The sequence below is a fragment of the Sus scrofa genome, chromosome 13 (assembly GCF_054392235.1).
Source record: "Sus scrofa isolate SSC_HxYL_T2T_F1_AM1 chromosome 13, Sscrofa_HxYL_maternal_Yorkshire_Landrace_v2.0, whole genome shotgun sequence".
Classification (NCBI taxonomy): Eukaryota; Metazoa; Chordata; class Mammalia; order Artiodactyla; family Suidae; genus Sus; species Sus scrofa.
Genome location: NC_139395.1, coordinates 25,928,782 through 25,946,476, shown reverse-complemented (window position 1 = coordinate 25,946,476; position 17,695 = coordinate 25,928,782). Strand labels below are relative to the sequence as shown.

The 17,695-nt window shown below is 40.4% G+C and overlaps 1 protein-coding gene across 30 annotated transcripts in view; it reads left to right on the top strand.

Moving 5' to 3' along the window:
• Nucleotides 1-17,695, top strand: part of THRB (thyroid hormone receptor beta) — a 461,170-nt gene that overhangs the window by 179,966 nt on the left and 263,509 nt on the right. For 25 of the 30 annotated variants that reach the window (XM_084987228.1, XM_084987237.1, XM_084987234.1 and 22 more), the window contains one exon: nt 16,980-17,051. In XM_084987228.1, the coding sequence (XP_084843354.1) occupies nt 16,980-17,051 (72 nt within the window). Of the gene's footprint in view, nt 1-14,981; nt 16,705-16,979; nt 17,183-17,695 lie in introns of those variants that run through there. The other 5 variants (XM_084987244.1, XM_001928465.7, XM_084987245.1 and 2 more) reach the window with 2 other exon arrangements.

The following is a 17,695-nucleotide window of genomic DNA, read 5'->3' as shown; positions in this document are numbered from 1 at the left end:
TGTTTCATCCATTTATATTTTATGCAATTACTGATATATTTGAGTTATAATCTATGATATTGCTATTTGATTTTTTATTTGCCCCAAGAGTTGAGTGATTCTTTCCTCTTTGTTTAGAATTAATGATGTATTTTGCCTCAGTTGGCTTTTTTTTTCCTTTATTGTTCCTTTTTTTATTTTTTTATTACTCAAATGAATTCATCATATCTGTAGTTGCATAGTGATCATCACAATCTAATTTCACATGATTTCCATCCCACAACCCAAGCACATCCTCCCCGCCAAACTGTCTCCTCCTGAGACGATAAGTTTTTCAATGTCTGTGAGTAAGCATCTGTTCTGCAAAGAAGTTCAGTCTGTCCTTTTTTCAAATTCTACATGTCAGTGATAGCATTTGATGTTGGTATCTCATTGTATGGCTGACTTCACTTAGCATGATAATTTCTAGGTCCAACCATGTTGCTAAAAATGCTCACATTTCATTCCTTTTAATGGCTGAGTAATACTCCATTGTGTATATGTACCACATCTTTGTTTTGTTTTTTTTTTTCCTGTCTTTTTGCTTTTCTAGGACAACTCCTGCAGCAAATGGAGGTTCCCAGGCTAGGGGTCCAGTCGGAGCTGTAGCCACTGGCCTACACCAGAACCACAACAATGCAGGATCAAAGCTGTGTCTGCAACCTACACCACAGCTCACGGCAATGCCGGATCCTTAACCCACTGAGCAAGGCCAGGGATCGAACCTGCAACCACATGGTTCCTAGTCAGATTCATTAACCACTGAGCCACGACAGGAACTTCAACATATGTACCACGTCTTCTTGATCCACTCCTCTGTCAATGGACATTTAGGTTGTTTCCATGTCTTGGCTATTGCAAACAGTGCTGCAATGAAAGTAGGAGTACACGCATCTTTGCGAGTCATGGTTTTCTCTGGGTAGATGCCCAGGAGTGGGGTCACTGGATCATTGGTACTTCTATTTTTAGTTTTCTAAGGAAGCTCCATACTGTTTTCCACAGTGGTTGCACCAATTTACAATCCCGCCAACAGTGTGCTAGGGTTCCATGTTCTCCACACCCCCTCCAGCACTTATTGTTTGTAGATTTTTGGGTGATGGTCATTCTGACTGGTGTAAGGTGGTACCTCATAGTAGTTTTAATTTGCATATCTCTAATGAAGAGTAATGTTGAATATCTTTTCATGTGTGTCTTGGCCATATGTACATCTTCTTTGGAGAATTGTCTGTTTAGATTTTCTGCCCATTTTTTTGATGGGGTTGTTTGTTCTTTTGGTATTGAGTGGTAGGAGGTGTTTATAAATTTTGGAGATTAATCCATTGTCAGTTGATTCCTTTGCAAAGATTTTCTCCCATTCTGTGGGCCATCTTTCGTTTTGTTTAGGGTTTCCTTTGCTATGCAGAAACTTTGAAGTTTGCTTAGGTCCCATTGGTTTATTTTTGTTTTTACGGTCATTACTCTAAGAGGTGGATCTGAGAAGATGTTGCAGTTGGTTGTGTCAGAGAGTGTTTGGCCTATGTTTTCCTCTAAGAGTTTTATAGTGTCTGGTCTTATATCTAGGACTTTAATCCCTTTTGAGTTTATTTTTGTGTATGGTGTTAGGGAGTGTTCTCATTTCATTCTTTTCCATGTGGCTGTCCAGTTTTTCCAGCACCACTTATTGAACAAGCTGTCCTCTCTCCATTGTATATCCTTGCCTGCTTTGTCATACATCAGTTGGCTGTAGGTGCGTGGGTTTGATTCTGGGCTATCTATCCTGTTCCACTGAACTACATTTCTGTCTTTGTGCCAGTACCATATGGTTTGGATGATTGTTGCTTTGTAGTAGAGTCTGAAGTCAGGGAGCCTGATTCCTCCAGCTCCATTTTTCTTCTTCAGGATGTCTTTGGCTATTCTGGGTCTGTTGTGCTTCCAAAAAAACTTTAGAATATTTTGTTTGAGTTCTGTGAAAAATGTCCTTGGTAATTTGATAGGGATTGCATTGAATCTGTAGATTGCCTTAGGTAGTATAGTCATTTTGATAATATTGACTCTTCCAATCCACGAGCATGGTATATCTTTCCATCTATTTGTGTCATCTTTGATTTCTTTCATCAGTGTCTTATAGTTTTCAGAGTACAGGTCTTTTGTCTCTTTAGGTAGGTTTATTCTAGGTATTTCATTCTTTTGGATGTGATGGTAAACGGGATTACTTCCCTAATTTCTTTTTCTCCTCTTTCATTGTTAGTGTATAGCAATGCTGTCAATTTCTGTGTATTAATTTTGTATCCTGCGACTTTGCCAAATTCGTGGATGAGCTCTAACAGTTTTCTGGTAGAGTCTTTAGGATTCTCTAGGTATGGTATCATGTCATCTGCAAATAGTGATAGTTTTCCTTCTTCCTTTCCAATTTGGATTTCTTTTATTTCTTTTACTTCTCTGATGGCTGTGGCTAGGACTCCCAAAACTATGTTGAAGAGTAGTGGTGAGAGCAGACATCCTTGTCTTGTTCCTGATCTCAGCGGGACTTCTCTCAGCTTTTCACCATTGAGAATGATGTTGGCTGTGGGTTTGTCATATATGGCCTTTATTATGTTGACGTAGGTTCCCACTATGCCCACTTTGTGAAAGGTTTTTATGAGAAATGGGTGTTGGATATTGTCAAAGGCTTTTTCTGCGTCAACTGAGAGGATCCTGTGGATTGTATTCTTCAGTGTGTTAATATGGTGTATCACACTGATGGATTTGTGGATACTGAAGAACCCTTGCATCCCTGGGATAAATCTCACTTGATCATGACGTACAATCCTTTGAATATATTGTTGGATGCGGTTTGCTAGTATCTTGTTGAGGATTTTTGCATTGATGTTCATCAGTGAAATTGGCCTGTAGTTTTTTTTTTTTTTTTTTTGGTATCTTTGTCTGGTTTTGATATCAGGGTGATGGTGGCCTCATAGAATGAGTTTGGGAGGATCTCTTCCTCTGCAATTTTTTGAAATAGTTTCAGAAGGAGGGGTGTTAGCTCTTCTCTAAATGTTTGATAGAATTCACCTGTGAAGCCATCTGGTCCTGGACTTTTGTTTGTTGGAAGTTTTTTAATCCCAGTTTCATTTTCCGTTCTTGTGATTGGTCTGTTCATCTTTTCTATTTCATCTTGGTTTAGTCTTGGAAGATTGTACTTTTCTAAGCATTTGTCCATTTCTTCTAGGTTTTCTGTTTTATTGGCATATAGTTGCATGGAGTAGTTTCTATGATTCTTTGTGTTTCTGTGATGTCCTTTGTTACTTCTCCTTTTTCATTTCTAATTTGATTGATTTGAGTCCTCTCTCTTTTTTTTTTTTTTTTTTTGAGAAGTCTGGCTAAGGGTTTATCAATTTTGTTGATCTTTTCAAAGAACCAGGTTTTTGTTCCTTTGCTCTTTTCTCTGGTTTTCTTCGTTTCTATTTCATTGATTTCTGCTCTGACCTTTATGATTTCGTTCCTTCTACTAACTTTAGCTCTTGTCTGTCCTCCTCTCTCTAGCTGCTTTAGATGTAAAGTTAGCTTGTTTCTTTGAGCTTTTTCTTGTTTCCTGAGGTGGGCTTGTGTTTGTTATAAACTTTCCTCTTAGAACGGCTTTTGCTGTATCCCATAGGTTTTGGAGTGTCGTATGTGTGTTGTCATTTGCTTCTAGGTATTTTTTAACTTCCTCTTTGATTTCTTCAGTGATCCATTGGTTGTTTAGTCGCATGTTGTTTAGTCTCCACGTGTTTGTGTTTTTTGCCGTTTTTTCCTTGTTGTTGATTTCCAGTCGTATAGTGTTGTGTTTGGAAAAGATGCTTGATATGATTTCAATTTTCTTACAGTTACCGAGGTTGGATTTGTAGCCCAGGATGTGATCAATCTTAGAGACTGTTCCATGTGCACTTGAGAAGAATGTGTATTCTGTTGCTTTGGGATGGAATGTCCTATAAATATCTATGGAGTCCATCTGGTCTAAGGCCTCATTCAGGGCCTGTGTTTCCTTATTGATTTTCTGTCTGGATGATGTGTCCATGGCTGTAAGTGGGGTGTTAAAGTCCCCCACTATGATTGTGTTATTGTGGATTTGTCCTTTTAAGGTTGTTAGCAGTTGCGTTATATCTTGGGGTGAACCTAGGTTGCATGTGTAGATAGTTAAAATTGTTGTATCTTCTTCTTGGATTGATCCTTTAATCATTATGTAGTGACCATCCTTGACCCTTAAAATATTCATTTTAATGTCTATTTTATCTGATATGAGAGTTGCCACCCCAGCTTTCTTTTGATTCCCATTTGCATGAAATAGTTTCTTCCATCCTCTCACTTTCAATTTGTATGTGTCCCTAGAAGTGAAGTGGGTCTCTTGAAGACAGCATACATATGGATCTTGTTTCTGTATCCATTCAGCCAGTCTATGTCTTTTGGTTGGGGTGTTTAGTCCATCAACATTTGAGGTCATTATTGGTATGTATATTCTTGTTGCGATTTTATTAATTGCTTTGGATTTGCTTTGGTTGCTTGTTTTTCTTCCCTTCTTCTCTTCTTCTCTCCTCTTCTGATTTGATGACTATCTTTAGTGTTGTGTTTGAGTTGATTTTTCTTTGTTTGTGTATCCATTGTAGATTTTTAGTTTGCCATTATTCTGAAGTTTTGATGTAAGAGTCTATATGTATATGAGATTATTTTAAGTTGTTGTTCTCTTAATTGCAAGTTCATTTCCAGTGTCTTGCATTTGTACCCACCTCTACTCGTGATTTCTGATTTTGGTGGTATAATTGTGCATGGCTGAGCCTTGTCATTTGTGGCATTTTTGTTTCCTGTTGCTGCCTTTTCTTTTCTGTCTAGAGAAGTTCCTTTAGTGTTTGTTGTAAGGCTGGTTTCGTGTTGCTGAATTCTCTTAGCTTTTGCTTATCTGTGAAGGTTTTGATTTCCCCTTCAAATCTGAATGAGAGCCTTGCTGGGTCAAGTAATCTTGGTTGGAGGTTTTTTCCTTTCATCACGTGAAGTATATCATGCCACTCCCTTCTGGCCTGCAGAGTTTCTGCTGAAAAATCTGCCGATAACCTTATCAGGGTCCCCTTGTATGTTACTTGTTTCTCTTCCCTGGCTGCTTTCAGGATTTTCTCCTTGTCTTGAACTTTGGTCAGTTTGATCACTATGTGTCTTGGTGTATTCCTCCTTGGGTTTATTTTATAGGGTACTTGTTGTGCTTCCTGGATTTGAGTGAGTGATTCCTTCCCCATGTTAGGGAAGTTTTCAGCTATTATCTCTTGGAATATTTTTCCTGTCCCCTTCTCTCTCTCTTCTCCTTCTGGCACCCCTATGATACAGATGCTGGTGCATTTAACATTGTCCCAGAGTTCTCTGAGACTCTCTTCATTTGTTTTCAATCTTTTTTCTCTTTTCAGTTCTGCATCCCGTAATTTCTGCTAATCTGTCCTCCACCTCACTTATTCGTTCTTTTGCCTCTTGTATTCTGCTGTTAGCTGCTTCTAGTGAATTTTTTGTTTCAGTTATTGTATTTTGCATCTCTTCTTGTTTAAGTTTTATACCTTGTATCTCTTTGGTCAGTGTTTCCTGTAAGTTATCCATCTTTGCCTCCAGTTTATTTCCAATATCTTGCATCATCTTCAGCATCAACAGTCTAAAGTCTTTTTCCTGAAGGCTGAGAATCTCTTCATCACTTAGCTGATTTCCTGGGGTTTTTTCTTTCTCCCTCATCTGAGTTATAGTTCTCTGTCTTTTCATTTTTATAGGTTTTTGGCATGGTGTCCTTTTTACAGATAATAGAGTTGTAGCCTCTCTTACTTCTGGTGTCTGCCCCCCTTGTGGCTGAAGTTGGCATGGGGGCTTGCTGTAGGCTTCCTGATGGGAGGGCCTGATGCCTGCCCACTGGTAGGTGGAGCCAATTCTAATCCCTCTGGTGGGTGTGTCTTAGTCTCTGGATGGGATTAGAGGCAGCTGTGTGCCTGAGGGGTCTTTAGGCAGCCTGTTTACTGAGGGGCAAAGCTGTGATCCCACCTGGGTTGTTGTTTGCCCTGGGGCTTCTCAGCACTGACTGATGGATGGGGCCAGATTTTCCCAAAATGGCTACCTCCAGCAAAAGATATGTTGCTGAATATTCCCAAGAGCTTTGCCTTCCATGTCTTTCCCTCACAAGTCACATTCACCCCTGTTTTCCCCGGATGTCCTCCAAGAACTGCAGTCAGGTTTGACCCAGATTCCTATGGAGACTTTGCTTTGCCCTGGGACCCAGTGCATGTGAAAGTCTGTGTGTGCCTTTTAAGAATGGGGTCTCCATTTCTCCCAGTCCCAAGGAGCTCCTATGCACAAGCTCCTCTAGCCTTTAAAGCCAGATGCTCCGGGGGCTCTTTCTCCCCATGCCAGATCCCCACACGTTGGATTTTGATGTGGTGCTCAGAACTCTCACTCCTGTAGGTGAGTCTCTGTGAACCAGTTAGTTTCCAGTCTGTGAGGCTTCCCACCTGGGAGTTAAGAGGTTTTTTATATCATATAATCACCCCTCCTACCTGTTGATGTAGCCTCCTCCTTGTCTTCTGGAATAGGGTATCTTTTTTAAAGTTTCTGGTCCATTTGGTTGAAGATTGCTCAGCCTTCAGTTGTGAATTTTGTTGTTTTTAGGACAGAAGTTGAGCTCCAGTCCTTCTATTCCACCATCTTAATCCCATCCTCCTCCTCTTCTGTTCCTTAATTTCCAGCCTTTCTTTCACTTAAATTCTAAAAACCTCAATTGGCTTTTTAGTCCTATGTTCTTTTACTTCATTTTAATATCTACCCTAGAAGTTAAGATTGTACTATTAATTTGTACTATTAATTTGTTATACAAATTATGACTAGAAAGTGCAACAGAGCATTTTAATTCTATTTATTGCTCATATCTTTTGAGTTATTATTGCTTATATTTCAACTTTACATACATTTTAAAACTATAAGACATTACAATTATTGTTTTAAAAACAGTTAATATTCATTTAGTTTTGCTACATATTTACATTTTTGTCACTCATCATTCTTCCTAAGTTTCCAAGTTCCCATCTGGACCTTTTCTCTCCTGCCTGAGGTACAGCTCTTTAATGTGATTTTAGTGTTGTTGTGCTGGTGAAAAAATTCTCTTAGGATTGCTCATCTAAAAAGGTCTTTAATTCATCTTCATTTTGAAACAGTCTTATTGGGGTGTAACTGATATAAAATAAACTGAATGTATTTAAAATACTCAGTTTAGTGTGTTTTGACTATTAAAACATCACCACAATCAACATAATGAATATATCCATTATCCACTAAAGTTTCTTTATGCTCCGTTTTGATTCTCCAAGTGCAGAGCATCTTTCCTTTTCACATTTTTAAAATAGATGTTATTGGAGCACAGTTGACTTACAAAGTTGTGTTAGTTTCAAGTATATGGCCAAGTAAAGTAGTTATACATGTACATATATCCATTCTTTTTCAGATTCTTTTCCCATATAAGCTATTTACACAGTCTTAAGTAGATTTCCCTGTGCAATACAGTAGGTCCTTGGTTTTTTTTTTAATTAAATTGTGGTTGATTTACAATGTTCCTTCAATTTCTGCTATACAGCCAAGTCACACACACACACACACACACACACACACACACACACACACACACATTCTTTGTTTCATATGATCTTCCATCATGTTTTAACCTAGGAGATTGGACATAGTTCCCTGTACTGTGCAGGAGGATCCCATTGCTTATCCATTTTAAATGGAATAGTTTGCATCTACCAAACTCCCTGTCCATCACTCTCCCTCCCTCCACCCTCTTGGCAACCACAAGTCCACATTACTTTGAGGGCACTTAGAGCAAACCTATTTCTTCCTGGGCCTTTGCGTTGGGTTCATCATGGTACTAGATAAGAATCTTCCAGTTTCCTGGGTCAGCATGATATTAACCTTTACATCATGCCTCCATGTGCCGGGCACTGTTCTAAACACTTTATGCATTCAATATTTTATTAACTTAATCCTCCCACAACTCTGTGAATTAGATGGTTATTACTGTCCCCATTTTATCATTGAGGAACCCAAGGTGGGAACTGGAGTGCCCTGAAGTGTGTGTCAGGGCGAGATCATACATGTGCATCCCGGGGCCTGGTGAAAATCACTCAGAGACTCACCAGTGTGTCAGTAACAAGTACAAGCACAGATGTGTTATTTTCAGTTCTTACATGTTATATTTATTTTGGAAAATTCAGAAAGCATAGGTAAGTATACAGAATAATTTTTTTTTTGGTCTTTTTGCCTTTTCTAGGGCTGCTCCCACTGCATATGGAGGTTCCCAGGCTAGGGGTTGAACTGGAGCTGTAGCCACTGGCCTACTCCAGAGAAACATCAATGTGGGATCCAAGCCACATCTGCCACCTACACCATAGCTCACAGCAACACCAGGTCCTCAACCCACTGAGCAAGGCCAGGGATCGAACCCGTAACCCCATGGTTCCTAGTCAGATTCATTAACCACTGCACCATGACGGGAACTCGAACAGAATAAATTTAAATCTCAATGACCCAGCCACCCAAAGAGGACTACTTTTAGCCATTCATTGTATATCCATTGAGCCCTTTGCTGTTGTAGATAATACCTCATGAACATCTCTGCCACAGAGGCCTTGCATATAGCCTTAACCATTTATTTAAGATAAATCCTGGGAAGAAGAAAGACTGAATAAAAGAACCTGAAAACTTCAGGCTTTTGATATGCTTGCTAATGTTTTACTAGTTGGGTGAATACAGGTAGAAGGAAGGGTGCATAGTAAGTGCGTGAATATCAAAGAAGTCACAGGTAAGAAAGGCTATTCTAGCACCAGAGTACTGGCCAGAAAGCCTCCAAAGACTGCAATATGATGATTCTGTAGTATCTGCTCATTTTTTTTTAAGAAAGAGGAAATGGGTTTTTTTTGGTTGTTGTTTGGTTGGTTGCTTAGGGTTTTTTTGGCCACGCCCATGGCATGCAGAAGTTCCCAGGCCAGGGATCAAACCTGTACCACAGCAGGTACAAGGCTGGATCCTTAACCAGCAGGCCACCAGGGAACTCCAATGAAATGGTTTTTAGTTTTTCAATCAATGGCTCTCTTTTGCTGGGTGCCACTGACTTTGAAGCTCTAAAGCCTTGTGCCATTTGTTGGTTCTTACGGTTCATTGTGTGGTTCCAATTCTAATTGTGTGCGTTTGGTCAAAAGAATCATTACAAGTTCGCTCTAGTCTGTGATCCGGATAGACATCCTCAACACCCATTTCTGCTATTGCCCCTTCACGGGTAGTGGTTTCCCTGCTGTGCTTTGTTTGCAGATCAAACAGAGGTGGTGGTTCTCCAGGGGAATGAATGCCATCTTTGTTCAAAGGGGCCAGAGGGAGGAGAATCTAATTCCACCAAAGTGAGAAGACAGTAAACTGATCCTGAGTTTCCATTGAGGTTGGAAAAAGAACAGTAAATGACAGCAAAATGGAATAGCTTGATACTTGCATGGTATAAATTACCCAGCGGAAGAGATGTGTTGAGGACAGAGAGGATTTGATCTCCGTCTTTCAGTCTTCCGTCGTTGCCAACCATCACGAAGTACAAAAGTTGGCTCAGCAAACCTTGGCTTCACCCAGGGTACTAGAGAGAGAGCCAAGAGATTTTTTTTTTTTCCTTACTAAGTTGCTGAGGATTGGTCTTTCGTGGATATGTTTACATTGGTGAACAAAGGCAGAATCCTTTTGTGATTTTGCTACAGTCGTGTTTTTCAGACTGTGGGTTAGGCCCTATTAGCGGATTATGAAATCAGTTTAGCAAGTTATGACCAACTTTTCTTTAATGAAATAGTATGTAGAAACAAATAGAAAGGGCAGGGTTGAATGGAATAGAAAATATCCAAGTACTTCACATAAGCAAGAATATTGTCTTAGAGAACTTTTGTTTCAGGTAGATATACATACACATATTTAAATTTCTGCACATGTGTTAGAGATCAAAACAAGCTTCATATTGTGAGTCATGGTCAAATAATTACTGCTGGAAATTTTTTTACATTAGAGGGTTTTTTCCTATTTTTTGCTGGGAATAATTTTTTTATATAGACAGTTTCCAAAAGTTGTTTCTTTTATTTTTTGCTTTTAGGACCACACCTGTGGCATATAGAAGTTACCAGTATAGGGATTGAATCAGAGCTACAGCTGCCAGCCTACACCACAGCCACAGTAACACCAGATTCAAGGCGCGTCTGCAGCCTATACCACAGCTCATGGTAACACCGGATCCTTAACCCATGAGTGAGGCCAGGGATTGAACCCATGTTCTTGTGGATACTAGTTGGGTTTTTTCCCGCTGAGCCACAACAGGAACTCCCAAAAGTTGTTTCTTTGGAATTGAACAGATCAGACTTTGGGGTTTGGGGTTAAGGTGAGCAGGGAAGTTTCTATGTTAATATAGATAGCAGTTACCTTCCTGCTGATCAAAACTACAAGTAGAAAAAGCTTGGCTTATCGGAATCTGTCTTTATTATGGTTCTATATAGAAAGCAACTCTGATAATGACACCTCTTTTCAAATGTCAGAAAGAAAACACCCCAGGTCAGAAAACTTCCATAGTGTCATTCAAATACCAAACCAAGGGTCATCATATTTTGACACAAGGCTGGTTCATGGCAACCATATATCTGATTGCCTGTGATTAGAGTTAAGACTTTACCAAACAATGAAGTCACTAGTAGCTAATTGTGATGACGTGGGCTGATTTTAAAACTTTACTATAATAATTTACTAACCAAGTAAGTTTTCATACATGCAAAATTTTCCCCCTTAATTCAGCTTAGTTTAAGTTTGTATTCATTGCTTTGAGTGCATATTAAGTAGACTCATGAACTTGGGTAAGATCTAGAGGGTAGACCAATGGTATATAAATTATCCATACATGGGAAATGCACTTATAAATATGTGTATATAGATCATATTAGTATATAATACCTTTGACCAAATGCATCAATTCATTGGTACATCATTAATCCTTATGAAAACAAAGAAGAGGCAATACAATAAATAAAAACATTCACTCTAGAAAACAGCATTGGCTACCTGAGGAGCTGTTTGGGAGGGGTTTGGAGGTTGTGTTTGGACTCAGCAGTAAGGAGAAGTGGCATTTGATTAGTAATATCTGTGACGACATGGGTGGGGACAGTGATGATGTATATGCCACTTGTTTATGTTGAAGTTTTTCAATTTAGTAATCTTTATGGTATCTTGGAAACATGCGTGCCTTCCTCCATTTTATAGGGAGAAGGAAAGGAGAGCAGATAGAGGTAACCCAAAACGAAACCTTTTATTTGTTTTCTTCTGTACCCTTTTTTTAAATTGAAGGGTAATAGATTTGCAATATTATATCAGTCTCAAGTGTACACCCCAGAGATCAATATTTTCATTATCCTTCATTTACAAAATTAAACCTTCTAGTATCTCTTGCGCCTCTGTCATTTCTGCTCATAGCTATCCAGATTATTTTAGATAATTCCTTGCAAATGTTTATGTCTGTTTATTCCTTTCTGTACCCGTTGCCACTGTTGCACTTTTGATCCTCATTAAAAGAATTATTCGAGGAGCTCTCTAGATGGCTTCCCTGCTTCTGGTGCTTACAAATGTTGGATAGGGTCAAGGGTCAGGGACTCCACTGAAAGCCACGTGAAAGCTCAGTGCCACCTCTCAGAAAACTGAAAGCTTGCACAGACTCCTGCCAATTTGCTCAGGAGGGCTATGGGCTACCGGAGGTCGATGCTTAATTATAAATCCTAGTCTGGTTGTCTCCCTCCCACCTATCGCTCAAACTTTTATCAGAGTAATTATTTCTTTTTTAAAAAAATTATTTTTCTCAATTTAATTTAATTCGCATTTTATATTGCAGTACAGTTGACTTCCAATATTGTGTTACTTTCAAGTGTACAGCAAAGTGAATCAGTTGTACATCTACATATATCCATTCTTTTTCAGATTTTTTTTCCCACGTAGGTGATTACAGAATGTTGAGTAGAGTTCTCTGTGCTATACAGCAGGTCTTTGTTGATGGTTTATTTTATATATAGTAGCATGTATCTGTTAATCCCATGCTCCTAATTTATCCCTCCCCCCTCTTTCTCCTCTGGTATCCATAAGTTTGTTTTCTGTTTGTGTGTCTGTTTCTGTTTAGTAAATAGGTCCCTTTGTAGCATTTTTTAAAATATATTCCACATATAAGTGATATTCCTCTCTGCTCAGAACTGATTCACATCCCATTGCTTTCAGAACAGAAAGAAGTCCAATCTTTCAAGCTCTCACTTTGTGGCCTCATTGCTCCCACTCCAGTCCTCCTGCCTCCTCCCAAATACACAACCGTCTCAGCCTAATTGGAACATGCCTCTTTCTCTCAATGTTCCCTCACTGTGCTCCCACCCACCCCCTCACCTGCTCAGGCCCTTTCTAACCTTCAAGCCCAGTGTCTCTTCTGACTCTCAGTTATTTCTGTGGATGGTGTTCTCAGCACCGGCTCATGCCGTGTGTAGCGTCTTGACCATCCTGGTGGTGTGTTGGCCTGATGGCCTTCAGATCCCTCCTTGCCCTTTCCTGGTGTGACTGAGAGGCTGCCCCTAGGAGTGGGCTGTCCAGGGTCCTGAGTCAAGGGGCCTCCAGCTGCAGTCAGCCTTGGGAAGCCCTGAAGAGTCTCTCTGGTAGCAGCTGGTCTCCCCTGGGGCGTCAGCTCCTCCTAGGGAGCCCCTTTGGGCTATGAGCTTCTGTGGGATCGCCCTGGCCTCTGGGCTTTCGCGCCCACACTTCTATTCTTCTATTCTATTCTTCATGTCTGTCACTCAGGGATTTTCTGCAGTTACTGAGTTCCTGGATGCCTCATTCTTCCCTGTTTGCCTTCACATCCTTCCTTCTCCTATGTCATCAATTCCCTGACAAGAGTCCTTCTGTTTAAATACTTAGTCCACCTTATGTTTTCCTACTGGAACCTTGACTGATAGGGCTGGCATTGGGTGGATATTTGCTGAATGTTACTACCTGATTTTAAACTATTTTCTAGGAGGGCCTCTCTTTTTTTGAGCAAACCAGGGGTAGCGTTATACAGGCTTACCTGGGGGAGTAACACATTACCTCAAAATCAATGGTTTGAAACAATTGGCGTTTCTAAGTTCACAAGTCTGAAGGTTGGCTACTTGGTGGTTCTCTGAGTTCTAGCTGGTCCACCCGTGCACCTGTGGGTCAGCTGGGGGGCTCTGCTCATCTTTGGGTGCTCTTACATGTGTGGGGATTGGCTGCTCCAGGCTGATCTGTGATGGCCATTCTATATTGCTCAAGTATGACAAGCCAGCCCAGGCATGTTCCCATGGCGATTACAGAGGAGCTAAGAAAACCCATAAACACGAGAACTTTTTCAAACTTCGACATGCAGACTACCTGCTAATAATATTCCATGGGCCAAAGCAAGTTGCATGGCCAAAACCAGAATCAAAGGGAGTGAGGAAACTGACTTGATCTCTTTAGTGAGAGGATCTGCAGAGTTACATGACAAAAGGGTAGGAACAGGGAGGGCTGAAGATGTAGGTCGTGAATGCCACACAATCTGTCTATCTCAGGCTCCACAGGATTTGGGGAAAGACCTGAAACCAGAGAAATAGATAGATGACATTAATTTGGGGCCATAATAGTAACCCCTCTTTAAATGAAAATTTTGCAAGAAAATACACATTATGTATTTACTAGTTTGTTCTGTAGAGTATATTTGCACATAGTTACAGACTGAAAAAAAAAATAGACCAAGAGCCATTTATAAATAACATATATTAATAAACCAAGTTAAAGGGACTTTATTTATTTTTTTAACCTTCAATTTGCATTAATTGGGAGCAGTCATGGAAAATAGTGCCAACCTCACTTCAGGTCAGATGACTTAACAAAATGAACTGTTTCATACCCAGAAATAAATGTATTCCAAATATAAATATGAATCAGTTACAAAACAGAATCTTTTGAAAGTACAAAATAACCACACTGTTAATGTATTTGTGTCCCAATTAAAAATGTGCAAAGAACACACATTCTAGGCCCAAGTTGTCCCCAGGAACGATTCTCATTTTTGCTTTGAATCTTGTGTAAACAAACCGGGCAGCCTCCTTTGAGCTATGAGCAAATCCACAGCTCCCTGCTTTCTAAAGAGAAGAATTTAAAAATGGGAATGTTTAAGTTGGAAAGGTCTGGGGCTTGACCTTGCTACTTTAAATTTCCTTCATCACTAGGAAATCACTTTGAATTTGTCTACTTGGAGAACTCTAATTTGGTGTGTTCTTGGTTTGAGCCACACCATGAAAGAGATGCTGTCTGTTTGTATTACAGCAAAACTTGGAAGCCACCTCGGTGACACTGTTTTTCAGTTTTCTCCTCTGCAGTTTTATCTTTCAATCTGAGCCAGTTCTCAGTAATTCAGAATGAGGTCCATGACATCCTGCTGCCTGAGTGAGGTGCCTGGCTAGCCTCTTTTTCCCTCTTTGGCCTTGGACACAGTTTTAAACCTTTCTCTGTCACTCCTTTCCTCATCTGAGAAATAGGGTTATTAATAATACCTACCTCCTAGGGGCATTGTGAGGATTAAGTGAGATCGGGTGGGAAGGTTAGCATACCCAGCCCACAAAACGTACCTGAGACATGTTCTGCATTCAAGTGCTTAGTATGAATCATGATGTGAGAGTGTTTAGGTTGTTTTCACTGAGTTAGGGTCGCATATATTCTCCAAGGTCTAAATCAGAATTATGTCCTCAAACAAATTAGTTATTATTTTCACACAAAGGCACTGCTCCTTTTTAGATAATAGTGTCAAGGGTGGTAGGGTATGTCTACTCACAGTCACTAGAAAACCACAATAGCTGCAGACACAAGCTTCTTCCAGGCTTTGTCAATTTAGTCTTTGAGACCACTTTTAGAATATGCATTGTTATTGCTTTTTTTTTTTTTTTTGGTTAAAGTATAGTTGATTTACAATGTTCTGGTAGTTTATGGTGTACAGCAAAGTGATTCATTATATATATATTTTTTTCTTCATATTGTTTTCCATTATGGGTTATTCTCTGTGCTATACACTAGGTCCTTGCTGTTTATCTATTTTATATATAGTAGTGTATATGTGCTAGCTCCAAATTCCTAATTTATCCCTCTCCCAGCTTTCCCCTTTGGTAACCATAAGCTTGTTTTCTATGTCTGTGAGTCTGTTTTGTAAATGCGCTTCTTAAATGTCCTGGTCTTCAGCCTCATAATATCAGAGCTTCTGGTGGCCTAGCAAACAGTGCATTGATAATGACAATTTGGGAGTTAAAGATTTATCACAAAAGCAAGCAGAGAGGGACTTTGAAGAAAATAGATAAATACAACCCCCAAGTGGTCCTTAATGTTGTTCAAAAAGAGGAGAAAATTAATGATAAGCAGATCAATTTTTCTGACACCAGAAATATATTTTGTCTTTCAACACACTGAGTGTCCGGCTTGCATGGAGCCATAGCTTAGAAGAACAGAATCCTGAGAAGCTCACAGAGTAGAGCTGCAGAGAAAATTCACACCTGCACACATACATGTGCTCACAGGCACACACACACAACCAGCACATGCTTTAATAACACAACAAGGCCATTATAGACACTTTAATGTTTTGATGGTGTGTTGGGTGAAAAGGCAGTGACAGAACTTAGACTCAGTGTGCCAGGAAAGGGCATGAGCTTCTGCAGTCAGTGAGGTCAGCTCCCACACAAGATGTTGAGTCAAAATGTAGAACCATAGGTACACATGTGTTGAGTTAAATCACAAAGATGAATTAAAGCACACCCTTACTGGAGTTCCCCTTGTGGCTCAGCAGAAATGAACCCATCTAGTATCCATGGTGATGCAGGTTCAATCCCTGGCCTCACTCAGTGGGTTAAGGATCCTGCATTGCTGTGGCTGTGGCTCGTGGCTGCAGCTCTGATTCAACCCCTAACCCAGGAACTTCCATATGCCATGTGTGTAGCCCTAGAAAGCAAAACAGAAAAACAAAACAAAACACACACTCAATGTCCATTGTCCGGGATACACGTAAATGCTTTTTAAAATGTGTCCTACAAAGATTCAAACCAATTCATGGTCTGGTCTTGGAGTGAGGTTGTCAAGGAGATTATACCTGTGCTCTATTTTGTTTAATTTTAAAAAAAAGAGCAGATATGACACCATATTGTCAACAGTCCCTTCTTGGGTAGTGGGGACCCCAGACATTTGTCCTGCCAACCTCTGTTTCCCTGTGATTTCTAAGTCCCCACCCCTGACCATGAAAACAATTGTGGGACCCGTTACTGAAAAAGCAGGTCTTTACTTGCTGTGCAAACAGACTCCCGAAGACATTGTCTACTGCAAGAGCAGATGCCGTGGTTTCTCTTTCATCTGCTTACATGCAAGGGAAGTGTCCCCAGTGTCATCGCCCTTGACACCATCTAGACGGCTTCATAGTTTCCTCTCATGCACACACCCTGATGTCCATGCCCCAGTTGGTGTTTGTTAGGACTTATCAAAACCGTCCCCCGACTCCCAGCTGGACCTTTTTTAAGCACAAAAGTTCTGAATGGTTTAAGATTCATATTTGCCTTTTCATCCTCTTCCCAGGCTGGGAATCCAAAACCCTGGGGCCCTGTTGTGCACAGAAAAGTAGGTCTTTGGGATCCTCATGTCCCATGCCTATACTGTGCTATTCCGATCTTTGTGTTAAAGTCTCTTTCTCTGTAACCCTCTCCCCTTTGGAATGAGATTTTTATCGAAGTCTATCTGCATGTATTCAGAATCAGAAACAGCTCTGAAACCAGACCCTATTTACACATAGAAAGAAGAACAGTGGCCGATCAAGCAAATGTTGGGAAACTTTAAAAACAACAACAACAAAACACTTCTATTTATCTTCTTGTGTTTCCTTTTTTTTCCCCCAGATCTGCGGTTTCCCTCCCATTGGCCGTCCTGCGTGGGTGCCGAGTTCCACATGGGATTTCATGGATCGGAAGGTCAGATGTCAGGCTTGACTTGGCTGTTGGCAGACTCGTGGTCTTTATGGTTGTCACGTTTTCGCGTTCTGGGAATTACCTCCTTATTTGCAGCAGTGCTGCTGTGGTTCTTTAAGAGAGTTTTGAACTCTGTAGGTATTCAGGAGAAATATAAAGCATTACAAACATAATGGAGAAAAGGAGGCTTCAAATTCTCTTGCGGGAAGAAGAGTAATAATTGGACAGAGAAAGGAGCCCATTTTTTCATTGGTGATGTGGAAAATGCTCAGTGGAGGGAGTTCCCGTCGTGGCTCAGCGGTCACGAACCCAGCTAGTATCCATGAGGATGCGGGTTTGATCCCTGCCTTTGCTCAGTGGGTTAAGGATCCAGCGTTGCTGTGAGCTGTGGTGTAGGTTGCAGACTCAGCTCAGATCCGGCATTGCTGTGGCTGAATCAGGCCAGCAGCTGCAGCTCCTATTTGATCCCTAGCCTGGGACCTTCCATATGCTGCAGGTATGGCCCTAAAATGCAAAAGAAAGGAAGAGAGGGAAAGCAAGAAAGAAAAGAAAGAAAATGCTCAATGGAGAAACAGAGGCAGCAGCCTCTTAAATCTCTCTTTTCCTTGAGTGCTAAAGAAGGCAAAAGGATCAGGTCACCCTGGGTC